Below are 17849 nucleotides of genomic sequence, written 5' to 3' on the forward strand. Positions count from 1 at the left end.
AGAAGGAATCTATGCGGCCTTTACCTAGAACATAAGCTCACTAAGGCAACAAATGACAATCTGAGAGCTGTTCCACATTCCAAACCCCTCTGGTGGCGTCACATGACTGAGTTAGTGTGTAGCACAGGCCAGGCTTCGCTGAATGACTGTAGCTTTATTGACTTTAGTAGCGAGCGCCTGGCGTCTGTGCAGTACACTGCATTGCCCCAGCCACCACAGCAGCCTCCATTTCCTCCAGCCAACAGGATGAGCTCTGAGTCATCTCTCACTTGACTGCTGATGATGACACTATGCTCAACATCTCATGAAATTTCGCTATAATATACCTCACCACCTTGTCTGAGCTGTGAGAAGAGGGAAAAGACATTCATTAAGTGACAGAGTGGAGCAAGAGGACAGAAATAAGAGGGATTCTGTACAGTCAAGAAAGAAAATCTTTACTGAACTTTTTTGATTCAGATAGATAGATAGATAGATAGATAGATAGATAGATAGATAGATACACTCTCAGACAAAAGGTACTGTCACTGGGACAGTACACCTCTTGTCACTGGGGTGATACCCTCAAGGGTACGTCTCAGTACCTTAAGTCAGGGCACATAGTTGCTCTATAATCCATTGAAATGATATTTTCTAAGATGTACTGCCTCCACACACCCTGTCTCATCTCCAGGCTTTTTATTTTATTGTTCTGTTTTAAAATATTATGTTAGGAAAAGATACAAATATGTACTTTTCACCTGGAAAAACTTAAGGTACACAGCTGGACTTTACAACCACTGTTTTACCATTGAATGAACATTTATACAGTTTGATCCATGATGAAGAAAAATGTACCTGCCTTTGTTTCTAACAGTGTAGACTGATGGAGTACTAGACAAAGTCTTTTTCCAATCTAATCAGCTATCATGTAATTAATTTTAAGGACATTTTTCTGAGCAGATTAGATACAATCCCAGGCTTATTATATACTAAGGCTTATTATTCAGCAACTAGAGACTTCACTGCAAACTGATTACACTACTCTTTTTCTTTGAGAGACAGGAGAACATCAAGCTCCACAGGTGCTTTTGTCTATCCTTCCACTGTGAGATGGCAACTATCAGTCTGAAAAGATGTGTAGCTGTCATGAAGCCCTCACTGAGAAAGAGAATAGACAAAGAGGAAGATCAAAAAAAAAAAAAATCACACTTCGAGCGTAAAAAGCAGAAAATGCAACAGGTACTGTACTTTGGAGGTATGAAAAAACATTCCTGCATGATTTCTTTCAAAAATTGAAAGCAACTTGTAATAAAGGTAATGAATTGACACAGTAAATACAGAAAAAAATGTTATTTAGTTGTTGATATTTCTGTGTAATTTTCAGTTAAATGTATGCTTTCATTTTTTCCTAATGCTAAAAAGGGAATAAACTGTACATAACAGCAATAGAGTGACTGGATCAGATGAATGAAGGGTGGTCTCTTACTTTTGCTCAGTATAATATGTTCAGTTTGTAAGTCAAACCACTCTCTTGGTTCATATTTCGAGAGTAGAGGGCCTGTGGAGGATCTTAACTGCAGCTTAACTTTGCTTGTATGAAATCTGACACCACTGCTTGTTTAGCTTTGGCACTGTTGAGTGAAGGCTATAGCCACTGTGTATGGGAACTGTATCCTGTAAGCCGTGGAGGTTTCAAAATCTTTTATTAGTCTGGTAGTGAATGCTTCTACCTGGGCAAAAATCCAAAACTCATGCTGCATTTCCCTCCAGTTGAAACAGAGTATCTGTGGAGAGGGGCTTGTGGCTAGATTGAAGCATTGCTAGGTCTGTTTCACAGCCTGTTGGACTCCAGCTGGGAGATAACACTCTCCAGCAGTTCAGACGTAGGCTCACTCGGCAGGTGCAGGAATGTGCTCGGACGTCTAGTGTACATTTCATTTTCAATACAATTCTCTCATAGTGGTAATGAGTGGTGGAAAGGTAGCTGCAGCTTGGAGCTCTTGCCTAGGGGCTACATTCAGAAATGAAACTAACTTTTGTTTTGAAGTCCAGAGCCTCTGACTTCTGTAGTCGCTGTCATATCAAAACTGTTTGTTTTTGTTTAAACCACTTTTTACAATTATTGCACTTTACATTGTGCCAGTGAAAATGGCCACAAATTACATATGCGATTAATAAACATTTGACTTGCCTTTTTTTTTAAATAAACGATTTTGATGCATTATATAAACACTGTTAAAGTTTCAAAGCATACCTTTCAGTCATAATCCATGCCGTCCATACATGGAAATTATGCAGCAAAAACAGTCCATTTTGAATTCAGTGTTACTGAGATGTCATTTTTTTCTGCATCATTTGAACACAGGAGTTGTCCTTTGTACTGCATATAAATTCTATGATGAATGGACCAACAGAAATGCTCCAAAATTAATTAAAATAGAATTTCTTGACCCTTATTTCCACTAAAAGTTAAGAATGATTTTATCTTCTCCTGTAAAGTCACCATTTTGCAAATCCTTTTTTTTTTTGGTCAGCAATGATATATATTAGTTTTAAAAGTAGCTAAAACAGTCTAATTCTAATGGATATTGAAAGGTTGTAGAATAGTCTTATATAAATAAGAGTTATGATACACATACACCACAAAAACATGTGCAATACGGGACATATAAGAATGCTTTTCTATGTTTTTCCAAAGCTAACAGGTCAAATGTTTTATCGTGATCCTCACAACACTTTTGTTTACTTCTAAATAACAGCATAAGGGTGAACAGGTGCATCCTCATATAAGTGAAGCTGTCTTTTTCACCTGGCCAACCATGGAATATTCAACATTCACATCACCTCCCAATTTCTTGATTGCCTCTGACAAAATTCCCCCTGGTTAAAGTTCAACTGTGATTATGATGCATCAGTCTTGTCAAGGCCAGATCTGCTAGCGTGCTTTTTACTGTATTAGTCATCTCTGGCGTACAGTGTACACTGCCTGTAGAAAATAACTTACACCTGCTACAACTGCCTGCTGCCTAGCTGCTCTGTGGAAAGCATGATCAGCAGGCTCTCTTTACTGTTGGCTGTGAGTGAGTCAGCTAATTACAGTGGAAAAGAACCTTGAACAGGACTCCCGAGTGGAAATTATCTCAAATGGCCAGGTTTGCTGGAACACACACACAAATATACGCAAACGCTGCCCAAAACACTTCTCCCAACACCTGTTTATGTCACAACAAAGAGGAAGCTGACGTTTCCCATGCAGGTTTGGAAAGACTTTACACAGAAGTATCAAGGAGTAAAAAAAAAAGAAAAAAAAGAAAACCTGTTCTGCCTGCATTACTACATGACCAATGCACATATCCAAGCCTGAGTCATCTATAAGAAAAGATCACTGAAAACATGGTTGCTAAAAATACGTAGCCTTTTCATGGCAATATTCCCACTATGCTTGAACTCGACGCCTCATTTCCACACCAGCTGTTTGAAACTGCTGTTAAGTGTTCAGTAAAGGCAGGTAGTAACAGTTGCACACTACAAATTTAGATCCTTCTCACTCTCTATGTGCCATAGCTCTTACAAAAAGGTCAATCTTCCTGTCACGCTGGTCATTTCCAATAACCTGGACATAGAGAATATAGCTCACAGTGGTTATTGATGCATTCCCTGCAAATGATTCCTCCTGTGTTAACTCCAAATTCAGTATGGAATCAAGAAGAGTTTATTTCAGTGCTGCAATAGATCAAGGCAATAAAGCCAGACTTCATTAACCTCATTACCTCAAACAAATTAGGTTCTGATGGACTTTATGAAATAACAAGCCTGCGCAACAGCTTGCTTTCCCCAGAGCATGAACATGTTCTGCCCAAGCAAACAGGTGCTTGTTCAACTAATCCTTTGTTGAAGTGGAAGCCAATGAAAAGGGGACAACGGTTTGTGCGAGAGTTCTAAAAAACCTGGTCAACAGTCCACGTGGGCCAGTACATCTCTGATTTCAAAACACCTTAATGTGTGCTTCCCGATTTAGCTCATGGTTTCTTTCTCCAATTAAATGTGTCAGCCTAGATTACAGTGTCAGTTAAAAAAAAAAGACATTTTACTTCAACAGCCTGGATGGAAAAATGCATCTGATGCCCAGCCTGTCACAATTTTCAACACACACCCATTCCCAGGTGCAATTTAAAGGGCCTATGTCATGTATTACATAAACACAGTTACAGTTTCAAAACATCCTGTACTGCATACAGTCCATATATGACAATTAATTTGTGAAAAAGGCCCAGTTTGCATTATTTTTATGTTGTGCAGCATTTACATATTCAGTCAAATGCAAAACACCCCTGGTTAATGTCTTGTTAACTTTGTCTACAGAGAACACACTTGACTGTGGCATTTTCATCACATGTTTGTGCACAATTTCTATTTATTTGTTAAGTTTAACATAACATGAAATATGAAATGTGTCATAACTTTTGCACAGGCAACACCTATGTCTAATTTTTGTGTATTAAATCAGGAAACAATCTGATTGTGCAGGGAAAAAAACATGTATCAGTGTATTATTGTAGATGTGTATTATTTTGACATATAAAACTAACAAAAGATACTGCTTGACCAGGGCCATCCAAACTTTTGCATACGACTGTGATTGCCTGCTCAGCCTACAGCAGTCTAGCCCCACCTGTTCACTCTGAAGGTATAAGCAATGTTTCAATGTTTTTGAATGATTAGTTGCCCTATTTTGTGCCTCATTCAATCAGAAAAGAGGTCAGCTACATATAGGTCACACTACAACATAAGAGTGTTACACAGAATTGGCAGGGTTCATTTACATGCTCCGGAACACTGTGAAAGCTTAAAGAAATCCCTGTTGTTGTGCATTTCTTTGTATCAAATCAAATTAAGTGCGTTATGACATCACACTCCAAAGCCCTGTATCAGTCTTAAAGGCACAGTGACAAATACAAAAAAGTGGTCATGTAGAAAATGAATTACTAAAAGGCAATTCCTGTCCTACACTCTTAAAAAGAGGATTCTTCAAGGGTTCTTTACTAAAGAAAACAGTTGCATAAAAAGCCAAGAACACTTACAGAACCCCTAAAGGGCTCTTTGAATCAGATCAATGGAGAACATGCTGTTGATGGGTTCTCTACAGCACCAAATCACATAGGTTCCACTATTGCTACAAGCCAAAGAAGCCTTGTTTGGTATTATACAGAACCTACTTTGCTGAAGTGTAGAGACTGCACTGTTTTTAGTATTTCCTCCCCAAACACACCTGATCCAGCTCATCAGCTAATTACAGCCCTTCATGAGCTGGATCAGGTGTGTTGGGACGGGAAGTTCTCAAAAGTATGCAGGGCACTGGGTCTCCAGCACTGAAGCTGATAACCCCTGACTTAAGCCATGTGAACCATCTCAACCATCTTACCCGCTTGAACTGTAAAGGCCCTCACCACTCCCCAGCCTTTCCCTGTACAGAGATGAGTCACATTAACAAACACGCGTTGCTAAAACATTCCTCTGCAGTTTCTCTCTAAAACAGAAGATGTATGGCGAGTAGGCAGGAAATCGCATGGAAAACGCCTTGTAAGTATGCAAGCATTGTCAGATCTCAAACACACTTCAGCGCATGATGAATTCAAGAAGGAGCAAAACACCAGAGCAGCGATGCATTTCGAAATAAACCGGGTTAATCATTGCCTCGCTGCCACACGTGTTTCCATGAGGAAGAAATGTGTGTGAATGCAGACATTTAAACGTTCCTCAGTCAAACATGGGCACATGTGCATAAGCACCAGCGTGTCGAATAGACCTGGTTAGGTTTTCAAAGTGTGCTCGCACAAATCTTCGTAACCGTTTTCTGACAGCACTGACAAAACAAAGTTATCAAACTGGAAGTTGGTCTTGACATTCAGCTCGAATCGACTACGTGTGGCTGATTGCTCAATCAAGCTGTGCAAATGTGACACAGCAGGGAAAGATGAATGGCGCTGCGTTTTTTTTCCCACCCGCTTTCAGGGGAAACTCCGCCCCTACACGCTAGACTTTTTCAAAGCATCCGGCCTCCTGTACCAGGATTGGCTAGTTGTAAACCACAACCCTATCCCTGCGCGGGAGGCGTGACAGTAACGGCCAATCATATTGCGCTATGGGCGGCGTATGCTGGAAAACGGGTGGGTCCAAAAAATAATAACGCTGCTCGAAGCGGGCGGAGTTCCAGCTGTCGTCGTGCGCGAGAGCTACCACATCACGCAGCGTTTGTAAAGCGGTGCCGTAGCTTTTTGAGGGGAGGGCTTTGTTTCTGTTTGTGTTTGTTTATTGCGAGCTCGCGCATGCACTCGGTGCTCCAGCTCTCAGTCAGCCTGTGTCCGTTCACAAAGTGATGGATAGCTTACGCTGAACGACCGAAGCAGCTCGTTTTGCGGCGTATCTTTCAGTGAGAAAGTTAACCGCGCGGGAATATGACCGTCTAAAGTCGTGAATGTGACACCACGGGCTCCCCCAGGACTGACACCCCCTTTTACCCCCTTTCCCACTTCCCTCCTCTGCCAGCATGGTCGTGCACGGCTGCAGCAGCACCAGCACCAGCCCGGCGGCGTCCTGCACCCGCACAGGCAGGCGCGCGCACAAGCGCCTGGACAGCGACGAGCCGGTGGCGAAGTGTCCCAGGCTGAGGCTGAGCGAGGCCACTGCGGGCGACCCTGCTGTCCTGAGCCCCTCTCCGGGATGTCCGGCGAGCGGAGGCCCCCCGAGGTCACCTCCGGCCCCCCAGGGTCCGTCTCGAATCGGCCGCTTCCTGCTGCTGCCTCTGGCTGAGCGAGCAGGGCTCCACAGCGCCCTGGACACGGACACTGGAGAGGAGCTGCTGTGCAAGGTGAGCGCCTCTTTCTCTGCCTTTCAGCGGATCACTGTGTTGACGTGAGCGTTGCTCCAGGTCATGCAAACGGGTTAAACCTCAGCCGTTAATCAGGATGACCGCTTGTCAGATTCGTGATCTGAGTGATACCGCATTGCCAAGTAGTAATCACAGCACAATCAAGCATGTTAGATTAGGGCTCTACGCATGTAGTCTGCAACTTATAGAGGCTTTTACTGGTGAAAAATGGCCAGTCATAGCATTCAGCTGTTAAATGTGAGCACTGGGTCAGCTGGTATTGCAAGCAAATGCTTTAAACCTTAGCATTAATCCAGGAAATGACTTGTCAGATTCTTCATATTTTACAATACAGCTTTGCAGTGCATTAAAAATGTCCAGGAATCTACTTATACGGTATGAAATATATGTACAGAGGCTGCAACAGTGCCCATCTCTGTGTAAAATAGTCACTCACAGCATTTTTCTGTTTTAATGTGAGGTCAACTGCTGTTGCTGCTTGCAAATAGTCCACTCCTCAGTGTTATGCATTGCAACAACTTACCTGCGTCCTCTGATCTTAGTAATATTCCTTTGCCACGCATTAAAATTGCCACTCACACCATAATTAAGTCTATTTTAGATAGACACACATGCAGCCTATATAGGCTGCAGCAGTTCCAAGCAATTACCACTAAATGTGAGACTTCACACCCTCCAGTTAGCAATAGGAGTTATTTGCATGTGTGTGTGTCAGCCACAGAGAGCTCAGAAGGAGAAAATATTTCAGGCACATTGTGGTAGACATCGTGCACAAACAGAAATAGACAGTCTGCCATACACTATAAATGGAGAAGCAGGGTCAAACTGATTAAACAGCCATCAGTCATTGATCTCTTTTTGTTGATTAGCACTGTGTTGCAGCCAGACAGCCAAAATGATCACAGCTCGGTCTGGTGTTTAACAATAAGCTGCCTCCATCTGACAGTGCAAGTCGGCAGATTCAGTTTTCTTGTGTTAACTAGAACAGTGCTGTGGTGACGAATTAAGTGTCTTAACCTCCATTTCAGCCATATTTGGTAACAATCTCCTTTAAAGGAATAATATTTGGTTGTTTTTTACAGATCTGCCACATCTGTAGCATATGGTCAGTTACCACATTCACTCATTTCAATGCATTTCACTGCACTTAGAAAAGAACAGAAAACTTGTTGACTCACAACACGTTTATAATAGAAGTCAGTGGGAAGCTGCTGCAGCACCTCCCCGTTGGCTTCTATTATAAGTGTTTACAAGTGTACACTTTTTAAAATAATTTTTGTACATACTGGAAAACCTATTTAAATTAGTGTCTGTGGTAGCTGACCATAAGCTGCAGAAGCAGCAGACAGAGATAAGGTCGAAAGACACCAGAGCATTCCTGTAAGATGTCATTTATTAAGCGAACATTCATTTTGCTATTTATTTTGGCTTGGTAGTGTTTTCATGAGTCTGCTACTACAACAAATGCAGTGGTGTGTTGTAACCTACAGGTGTTTGACATGGGACAGTACCAAGAGAAGATCAGGGCCTACAGTATGTTGCCAAGACACAGGAATGTTGCCCAAATCAAAGACATTGTCCTTGGGGAGCGCAAGGCATATGTGTTTCAAGAGAAGGACTATGGTGATATGCACACATTCGTGAAGAGCTGTAAGCGTGTACCTGAGGAACAGGCCACCAAGCTTTTCTTCCAGGTGGCCTCAGCGGTCACTCACTGCCACCAGGCCGGCATAGTGCTGGGGGACCTCAAGCTTCGCAAGTTTGTGTTCTCCGATGAAAAGAGGTGAGGATGTCTGTATTTGTAAAGCTGTTTTGTGTGATTTTTTTTTTTTTTTTTTTCTTTCCATTTTCAGGTCTTGATTTTTGTAAGAAAATCAGAGAGGTGAGGTGACATCTGCAATATGAGGACCAAATAAGTGGTCCTGGCTTTGCAAAGTGCTTTTCACAAAAGCAACATGTGTCATTTTTCATTGAAACTGGGGCAAAGCCATTTCTTTTTGGTTACTGAGGTTACAGCTGTTCTTCTTACAAATAGACAGCTGCATATTGGTGCTGTCAGAACAAACCTTTTTTTCAGCTTTCCCAAGGTTGTCAAATGCCTTTTCATATTTACATTTTCTCAAAAGTTCATGATGAATTGACTTATAGAAACAGTCCAAATGACTTTGAATAAGATCTTGTTTGATTACCGTCCAATCAAAGTGAATCATATTTTTTCCCTCTCCTGTAAAGTCACCTTTTTGGAGACATATATTCCAAAGGTGAGAACATGAATAACACGCACAAGACATATGTATGGCCCCACACCCTGACATAGTATAAAAACTAACCTTAGTGTATGTTGAGGAGAGGTGTCAGGATAGGTGGGGCAGCTGGGATCTGTTAGGTGCAGGGGAACACGCGGTCAGTGCTCTAGATTGTGGTATTTTCAGCAGAGAAATGGGCGTCAGTTCTGGTTTCATTCAGCTCTAACTTCCTTTCGCCTTTGTGATGCACCACAGGTGCTTCTGCAGAGCCGTTCAGCAGATGGAACGTATAGCACTTACTCATGTTTCTGCAGAAGAGGAAACACATCATAAATCAAAACTATGCATGCCCATTAAGAAATGGCGCTATCCCGAATCACAACCCTTGTTTGCGGTACAAAGTATGCAAGAAAGAGCATATCCATTCAGTGAATTATTAAAGCTTGTAATAGTAATGTACTCTGATCTAATGTGCTCCCATTTATACAGTAGCGTATTAACTATAAACGTATACGCACCCGTGCTCGCTACAGTAAGCTTGTGTCCCGCGGCAGAATGAAACGGGCGCACATCTCCGTTCAGGAGAGCGGATACGTTTGTCATTTCTGGGGCAACATTTTCAAGCGCGACCTTTGGGCAGTGGTGCAGTTTGAGTGAATAGAAATGGACAGGCATGTGCAAGAGGCCAGAGTCACCCAGCTCTCGTAGTGGTGCGGGTACAGCAGGATGACTCATAGCGTTTCACATTCGGGTGGGGGGGGTGGCTACTCGCCACTCAGGATCCTCAACCTGCAAGCTCTCCATTCCTTGGCCAAAGGCAGACAGAAACCAAAGAGCAGCAGAACTGGCTGCTGACATTGCGACACCCCCTGCCAACTTCACCCATCCGACCTGTCTAACCCAGACCATGTCATAACCTGAGCATGCTGACATTTAGGCAGAGATACAGGTCAAAGCTGCAGCAGCGTCATCATATTTTTTTTTCCTTTACTTCCTGCTAGGATGCTAAGTAGAGTAACACAAATGTGCACAAAAGAGGATTATTCTGCTTTCATAAAGGATTACATTTTTCATCTTTTGATGATGCTCAGTCATACAGAGCCTTGTGTTTTTAATCTGTTTCCTCTTTTATTTGTGTGTGCGTCACATACATGGGATTTACCTTTGCGTGAACAATGATGCTTATTGCAAATGATCACAGGGGCACAAACAAACAGATGGAGATAACACGTATGTGGCGTACATACCTCGAATAGCTTAGGTAATGATATGTAGTGGTGATAAGTGATCAGCAACAGAAAGAAGTTGAAACAGTCACAACATAGATGAAGCATGGCCTCATGCTTAGACACATGCTTGGGCTGCATGATAGATTGCTTGTTAATTGTTATTGTGCAATTGCAGGGCCACAGACAAATGGGGGGGCATAAAAGCTGCACATAAAGGTTGTTCATTTAATGTAAAATCCAGGGTAAACAAAGTGCACTCAGTTACCATCTTCTCATGATGTGTAATGCTGTAGAAGTCTCACATAATTTCAATAAGTGGGTAGTACATGGACCCTGTCCACTGAATTTGCACCAATGTGTGACTGTGATTCTGACAACTGCAGTGTGCTAATGAGTCCCTAACAGATCATATTTTTTTTTATTTTGTGCTCTCAGCATCAGGATGAAACTTCACCTTTAACACTGGCACATTTGTAATACAAGGGGAAAAAAGAATGAGTCCTGTGACAAATCTAGTCTGAAATAGGACATATTATGAGATGTGATATTGTTAGCTGTGTATTCAAGTAGTTTGAACATGACCCTTGTTATGAATATTGTGCAAAAATCCACCCATTGTTTAATTTCCAGTCAAAGTTTACAAAACTAGAGTTTAAAAAATATTTTAAAATAGACAGAAAATGGAACTAATAATGCAAAACGTGATAGACCACCAGAACTGTTCCCATCTGATATATAGTGCTTTCATCTTGGAGAAAATCAAGCTCCACTCTTGCATCAGAGCTGAAAAATCCATGTGTTTCTGTCCATCCTTTCACTTTGAGAACACAGCCCAACACTATGAGTCTGAAATGATATGTAGCTGTCAAGAAGCCATTACTGAGAAAAGGAAGTAGAAGGAAATTTGTAAATCTGACAGAGAAGCTGCTTAGAACAATGGACTGGCCACTCCAAAGTCCAGAACTCAACATCACTGAATGTGTTTGGGATTATTTAGATTGCAAGAAGCAGAAAATGCAGGCAACTACTAGGCCTGCACATTTCTTTGAAAAGTTAAAAGCCAGTCTCTTTATAAAAGAATAGAAGCTGTAATAAAGGCAAAGAGTGGATGCACAAAATCCTGAAAATAAAATGTTTTTCTATTTAGTTGTTGAGACTTCTGTGTAATTTTCTGTTAGGCGTATATTTTCTGCTTTTTCCTGATGCTGAAAATGCATCATTTGTACTTCATGACTTTTGCATAATATTATACATAGACTCATGCACACAATATGTTGTTAGTCACAATTCATGGAGATATTATTATCCATTTCGTGCAGCCAGAATGCGTAGACTATCTTTTGCAATATGCAGAGATGTTATTGTGATGTTTTGTCCACGTAATGCAGCCGTAATTTACACACAGACACGTCCACACACACATTCTTGGAATGTGTCCACATTTAGGCTGTGAATGGGGGGCAGGCCAGGCTGGGGATGTTCATGCGTCATTGATGTGACAGCCGAAGTTTTAGGGTAATTAAACACTGGCAGATGCTGAAAGCATGGACCCAGCTGCAGCGAGCACACTGAGGACAGAGCAGTAACAGAGCAGCAGTTCTGTACAGTTAGTTCTCTCCCTTCCACGCACACACACTCACACTTGCACTCACACACAGCACTATGACTCACTCTCTCCACCTCTCTGGCGCTATGCTGTTGTGTCATCTGCAAACCCCTCAGACTGCGAGCCTGACAGTCAGTGATGAAACACAATACGCTCTGCTCTCGCTGAGGGGGATACCGGCACAAGGTCTGTCTGGGCGCGCACACACACAGATGATAAACCCCAGCCGCTGTTAATGTCCGCAGGGATGTGGTCAGTGCAGAGGAGGATTGAGTCCTACTGGAAATAAGGCTAAACATAGCTAAGTGTTGATGAGAGCGTGAGCGAGAGAAGAACGAGATTTACTTTGTATATGTGGGTGCTGTGGAAACCGCCGTGCTTGCCTTTGTTTAAAACAAGGCCATAATTATACACGGCTCTGCCCTCCACTTGTTCTTCTGCTCAGTGATGGGGGAACTATCTGTTCCAGTGCAGTCGGTGTCATGACGTTTTTCATGATTTAAACACTCGTTTAAAGTCATTTGCAACCAAAGAAGCGGCAAGTGAATTCAGTTTTATACACAAGTCAGCCTTCTACAGCCTTCTGGGTTTATCTGTCCACTTAACATAAACACAGAGTTGTTTGACATGATGCCCCAAGCCAGGGTCAAATAAGTGACCTATTCAGTAGTCTGTCAAATAGCATGTCATTCAGTTTCATTGCATTAAACCAGTGGTTCTGTTGTGTATCTTAGTGTTTTCTGTTCCTAAAACTGTTCAGATAAAAAAGGGCTTGCTCAATCATGAGTGTTGGAGCAGGGGACACACTAAAATGTACAGGTCAGAGCTACTCCATAATCAGGATTTGAACCACTGCATTAAATGTAATGTGATGTGTGTATTAGTTGTTTGGTTTTGCCTGCACAAAGCTAGAGGGTCTGTGTCAAATTAAGTTCTCACGAAGGGCCAACGTGATCTTGTAATGAAAACATCTGAAAGCAACTATGAGAAATTTGGAGTTAAATGTGAGTAGGAGCATAGGTTTATTAGGGTGGGAGCAAACTGAGTGTGAAATTTCTAAACCAGTCCAACACCTTGTGAAGGCAGAGTTTAGTATAGTATAGGGCGATGGTGCACTCGCTCATCAACATTCTCCAACAGACAACAAGCCTGTTATTAGCCAAAGAATTTAATGGTAATTACCGTGATTGAAAAAAAAGTCCCCCCAAAAAGCATATAGATGTTTTGCATGTGCAGAAAACACTATACATGCAGTTAAAAGATAGGATAGTGTTTCACTAGTTGTGTTACAAATTGCACACCAGACACACCAGAAGAGGAAATTGGGTATGGATTTTAGAGACACCCGAAAGTTTTATAATATTTGCATAGCAACAAAAAGCGTTCCACTATTGTTATGATTCAAAGAACTCTTGTTCAGTTCAATACAGAATCCTTGTCAGACCAAAAAAAAATTTTGTATAGCACCAGCAAGGGTTTGACCGTTGTTTTGACGTAAAGAACACTTTTCAGTAATATTTAGAACACCTTTCTGCTAAATGTGTTGCTTTAATGCACACTCATTAAAATAAGTCTATTAGCTGATTAGCAGAATTAGGTAAATTAAATACAATGCAAAACCCTGTAGAGCTGTGACCCTCCATGACTGGAGTCTGACATTCCTAGTCTCCTAGTCCTAGTCTAATCAACTCCATTGTATTAAAGTTACACTGAGCAGTGGAAAGTACTGTATTTCATTTACCAAAGATCTGTTTGATTGTGGACCAGGGGTCAATATAACAATATGTTGTTACTGTGATAAATTACATCACAGTGTGCTTTACTGATAATATTGTGGGTATTGCCAGAACACTGAACTGCTGGATGCATCGTAAAGACAACAAGTAAATAGTAACTGTATAAGCTACATAATAACATAATAAGTCAGTTTTTGCAAACATCAAATTAAACATTGCAGTCATAGTTTTTCTTAGCCTTTTTAAAATGTGGGGCTCTTCCAGTTTGTTGACATTTTTAATTGTCATCTTTTGTTTAGGACTCATTTGAAGCTGGAGGGTTTGGAAGACTGTCATATTCTGACCGGTGAAGGGGACTCTGTATCAGACACCCATGGCTGCCCGGCGTACATCAGCCCAGAGATCCTGAGCGGTGGGGGCAGTTATTCAGGGAAGCAGGCAGATGCCTGGAGCCTAGGGGTCATGCTCTACACAATGCTGGTGGGCCGTTACCCCTTCCATGACCCAGACCCAGCCACCCTGTTCTCAAAAATTCGGCGGGGTGTGTTCTGCCTTCCTGATGGCCTATCACTACGGGCACGCTGCCTCCTGCGCAGCCTCCTCCGAAGAGAGCCCTCAGAGAGACTGACCGCTGCTGAGGTGCTCATCCACCCGTGGTTCCACAGCAGCACACGGGATGTAGACAGCCCAGAGCAGGATGTGGGCTCTGCGGAGCAGATGGTGCCTCAGGTCGCAGTGGAGCTGGACGAGCAGCTCTTCTGCTGATGAAAACCCCACAAGCTCACATTTGGACCAAAACTGTTCCAGACACCCCTACGGGTACTTTTATTTTGCATTACGCTTAGGCATGAACAGGGGTGTAAATCTGTGATCATGGCAATTTGATTGCATTACAGTTCTTTAGCAAACATTTTAATGGGTCAAGAAATTTGATTGAAAGTTATTTGATTATTTTGGTAGGACTCATTTCTAAAATACTCAATGTTACATAGTAATGCAATGACGACAATAAAAACAAGGATTTTTCCATCTAAAAAATGCCTAAAAAAATTATTTTGGTCATATAATTAGTCCATACTTTAATGAATATTATTAAAATGATATTATGATTCCAAAGGCTATGCCACATTGACCCAACAATGTTGGCAGCCAGCTTTATATTGATCCAGAGAAACAGGGTGAATGGAGGAAACACGCTAGAATAGTATGAATGGGGAAGAACACACTAGAACAGTGTGACTCAGGGAGAACATTGGAACAGTGTAAAAAAAAGGAGTAGAACATTTTAGAGCCTTGTGAATAGGGGGGAATATTCTAGAACAGCATCAACAGCGAGAACACGGGAAATGATGTAAATAGAGGGAACATTCTAGAATAGTGTGAAAGGATGAAAACATTCTAGAACAGCAGGAATAGAGAGAACATTCATGAAAAGTGTGAATGGGCAGAACATTCTAAAACATTATGAATAATGGAGGGCATTCTAGAACAGTATGAATGACAGAGAACTGACCAGAACAGTAGAAGTGGGGAAGAATGTTCTAGAGCTATGTGAATGGGGAGGACTTTCTAGAACCGAGTGAAAAGTGGAGAACATTCTAGAACATTCTGAATGGGAAGAACATAGGACAGTGTGAATGGACAAACTCTAGAGCAGCTTGACTGGGGAAGATCATAATAAGACAATGTGAGTGGGGTGTACTTTCTAGAAAAGTGTGGAAGAAGGGGAACACTTTAGAACAGTGTGTAAAAAAGGAGAACATTCTAGAACAGTGTCAACAGAGGGTCCACTATAAACCCATGTGAATCAGAGAAAGTTCTAACAGTCACACACATGCGTGGCACACCAGCCCAGCGTTTGAGCTTGACTGAAGAACATTGAGTCAGTCTGCTCTGAACTTAACATTCCAAAATCAATGCAGTCGAATTGTCATCTTCAGGTGCATTTTTACACCCCTGGTTTGCACTTGTGCACGCCCACAAAAGTACTGTATCAACAGTGTTAGGTTAAGAGGGGCGGTGTGCAGTTGCCGACATATGCTGAAGCAATTTCGGTGCTAACGATCTGTTTTGTTGTGCTGTATGAAGTAAACACTGAGGCATGGTACATAGACATGAGAAAGTGAGGCAGTCATCAAGATGACAAAGCTCTGCCAAGTCGCGAGGACTCCAAACACATTAGCTAAAGAGGGGGGAAGGGACATGGGCCTGAACTCTAGCTTTGCTCACACTCTTCAAACCAGAGGCATCCACTGACTCACTCACTGACTGCAACTGCACCAGAGGGGCTTGTCTCGTTTTAAAGGGGCTGATGGACTCAAAAAATCTACACATGTACACGCAGCATAAACTAATCTGAATCAAGGTGACTGTATGGCCTCTAACTCTCCTAAAGGTGCCAAACTGTACAGGAGAGGCCATGTGTGGCCAGTCTCTGACCTTTGAGGCTTTAGGTTTTGCTGGCAATACTGACATCAAAGCCCTTGGCTGACTGTTTTAACTATTAGTATTGGATTAAGATTCAAAGTGGCTTATTTTTCACATACAAACTGAGGAATCTTAATTAAATGCAGCCATGAAGTGTGTCTACATTGCACAGCTTGAATCATACCTATTTAAATGGATACTTTCTTGGAAATGTGTTTAAATAATGATGTCAGTAAACCTTGTGCCCTATCCTTACTGGTTCGCTTGCTGGTCCTGTTTGTGTAGTGTTTCTTTACTTGAATCCTGTGAAGTATCCTAAGACTCGGGGGCTTTAAGCACTACAGGCAAAGCCTGGTGTAGTTGTGAGTAAGATATGTGATGACTCAATAGCTGGTGTTTCAATTGAAAAGTGGATCAGGCAGAGATTATTCTGTATGAATGTATGTGTTTTTTTGTTTTTTTTACTTATGCTCTACTGTAAGCTACAGTGAAAAAACCCACCCACAATAGCTTAGCTGAAATGGTAGAGTCGTGTCTTTGTAGGCTTTAACCTCACCTGCCCTTCTGTTCTGAGTAGTTGTACTGTATGTTACCTCTGAGGCAAAGCACCGGGACAATAATAATAATAATAATAATAATAATAATAATAATCTGAGGTTGGTCGGCCAGCATAAATGTCTAGCTCATGCATGCGGCTCATTGCAAATGCTGACACGGGTGCACAAAGTTCATATCGCACTGTGAATTATGTATTAGTGACACAACCTCGAGGCTAGACCAAGAGCGTCTAACAGAACATATTAATTGTAAAATGAAAAAAAGCATGTAAATATGTATATTCTAATTGTGTGAACAGATTGAATAAAGATCATCTTTTCCATATTTAAGCTTCTTGTTGGCTGCAGAGTTCTTTCTGTCAAACCTGCCTGCTTGTATTTGCTCCCTGGTTTGAGCAAGAGCTCTTCTACATGTACAGTTCCTTCTGACATGCATACACAAATTCACAACTGCATGTGGGAAGAAACTGGAGCTGTATAAGATCTCTTGCTGAGACCAGAGGGAAAATATAAGCAGACAGGCATTCCCTCTCAACACCAGCAAGCTTTCCCTAACGTACCCGTTTCATTTTCTCTCAATCATTTTCTGTCTGCCTGCAGGCCTCGCTTGGATTAAGTGTCAATACAGCATTTTAATGACAGGCAGGTAAAAGCCTCTTCCTGTGCCGAGTCCTTGGGGACTTGAAGACAAAGCTTGGTGTGTTTTATGATGTAAAGAGCCAGGTATCTGCAGAAGTCTGTTATGGTTTCATAGCTCCTTGCGTAAGCTGCTGATTAGGTCTCGATTAGCTATCAACAGGGTAGCTGGAGCATCTTGGTTGCTGGGAAGCTGCCAAGCAGCGTCGCACGCCACAGACGCGATTGTCTAACATGTCAGGACCAGCTTTGGGTGACGCACTGAAAAAGAGCACTGACTTCCTCTGCCTGTGTTTGAGTGCTTGTTTTCATACATTTTCAGGACCAAAATGTCCCCACTTTGTAAGTAAACCGAAGAAAACAGTGACTTTGGTAAGTGCTTTAAACAAAAGCTCATATTTGATTGTTTTTTAAATGAAGGGGCAAAACTATTTCTTTCTGTTTACTGAGGTAATGTGTCGAGTTGGATCTGGGGTTAAACTTGGAGACACATAAAATACAGGCACTTATGTATGAAACAGGGAACATTACTTATTGCATA

At 41.9% G+C, this 17849-nt stretch overlaps 1 protein-coding gene across 1 annotated transcript; it reads left to right on the top strand.

The window, feature by feature from the left end:
• The first annotated feature begins 5346 nt into the window (after positions 1–5346).
• trib1 (tribbles pseudokinase 1) lies at positions 5347–17002 on the top strand. Its single transcript, XM_017693269.1, has 4 exons — positions 5347–5562; positions 6529–6850; positions 8362–8654; positions 13988–17002. Exons 1-4 carry the CDS (start codon positions 5549–5551, stop codon positions 14451–14453), a joined length of 1095 nt encoding a protein of 364 aa, XP_017548758.1. The 5' UTR covers positions 5347–5548; the 3' UTR covers positions 14454–17002.
• The last annotated feature ends 847 nt before the right edge of the window (positions 17003–17849 follow it).

This window comes from Pygocentrus nattereri, chromosome 27 (assembly GCF_015220715.1).
Source record: "Pygocentrus nattereri isolate fPygNat1 chromosome 27, fPygNat1.pri, whole genome shotgun sequence".
Lineage (NCBI taxonomy): Eukaryota > Metazoa > Chordata > Actinopteri > Characiformes > Serrasalmidae > Pygocentrus > Pygocentrus nattereri.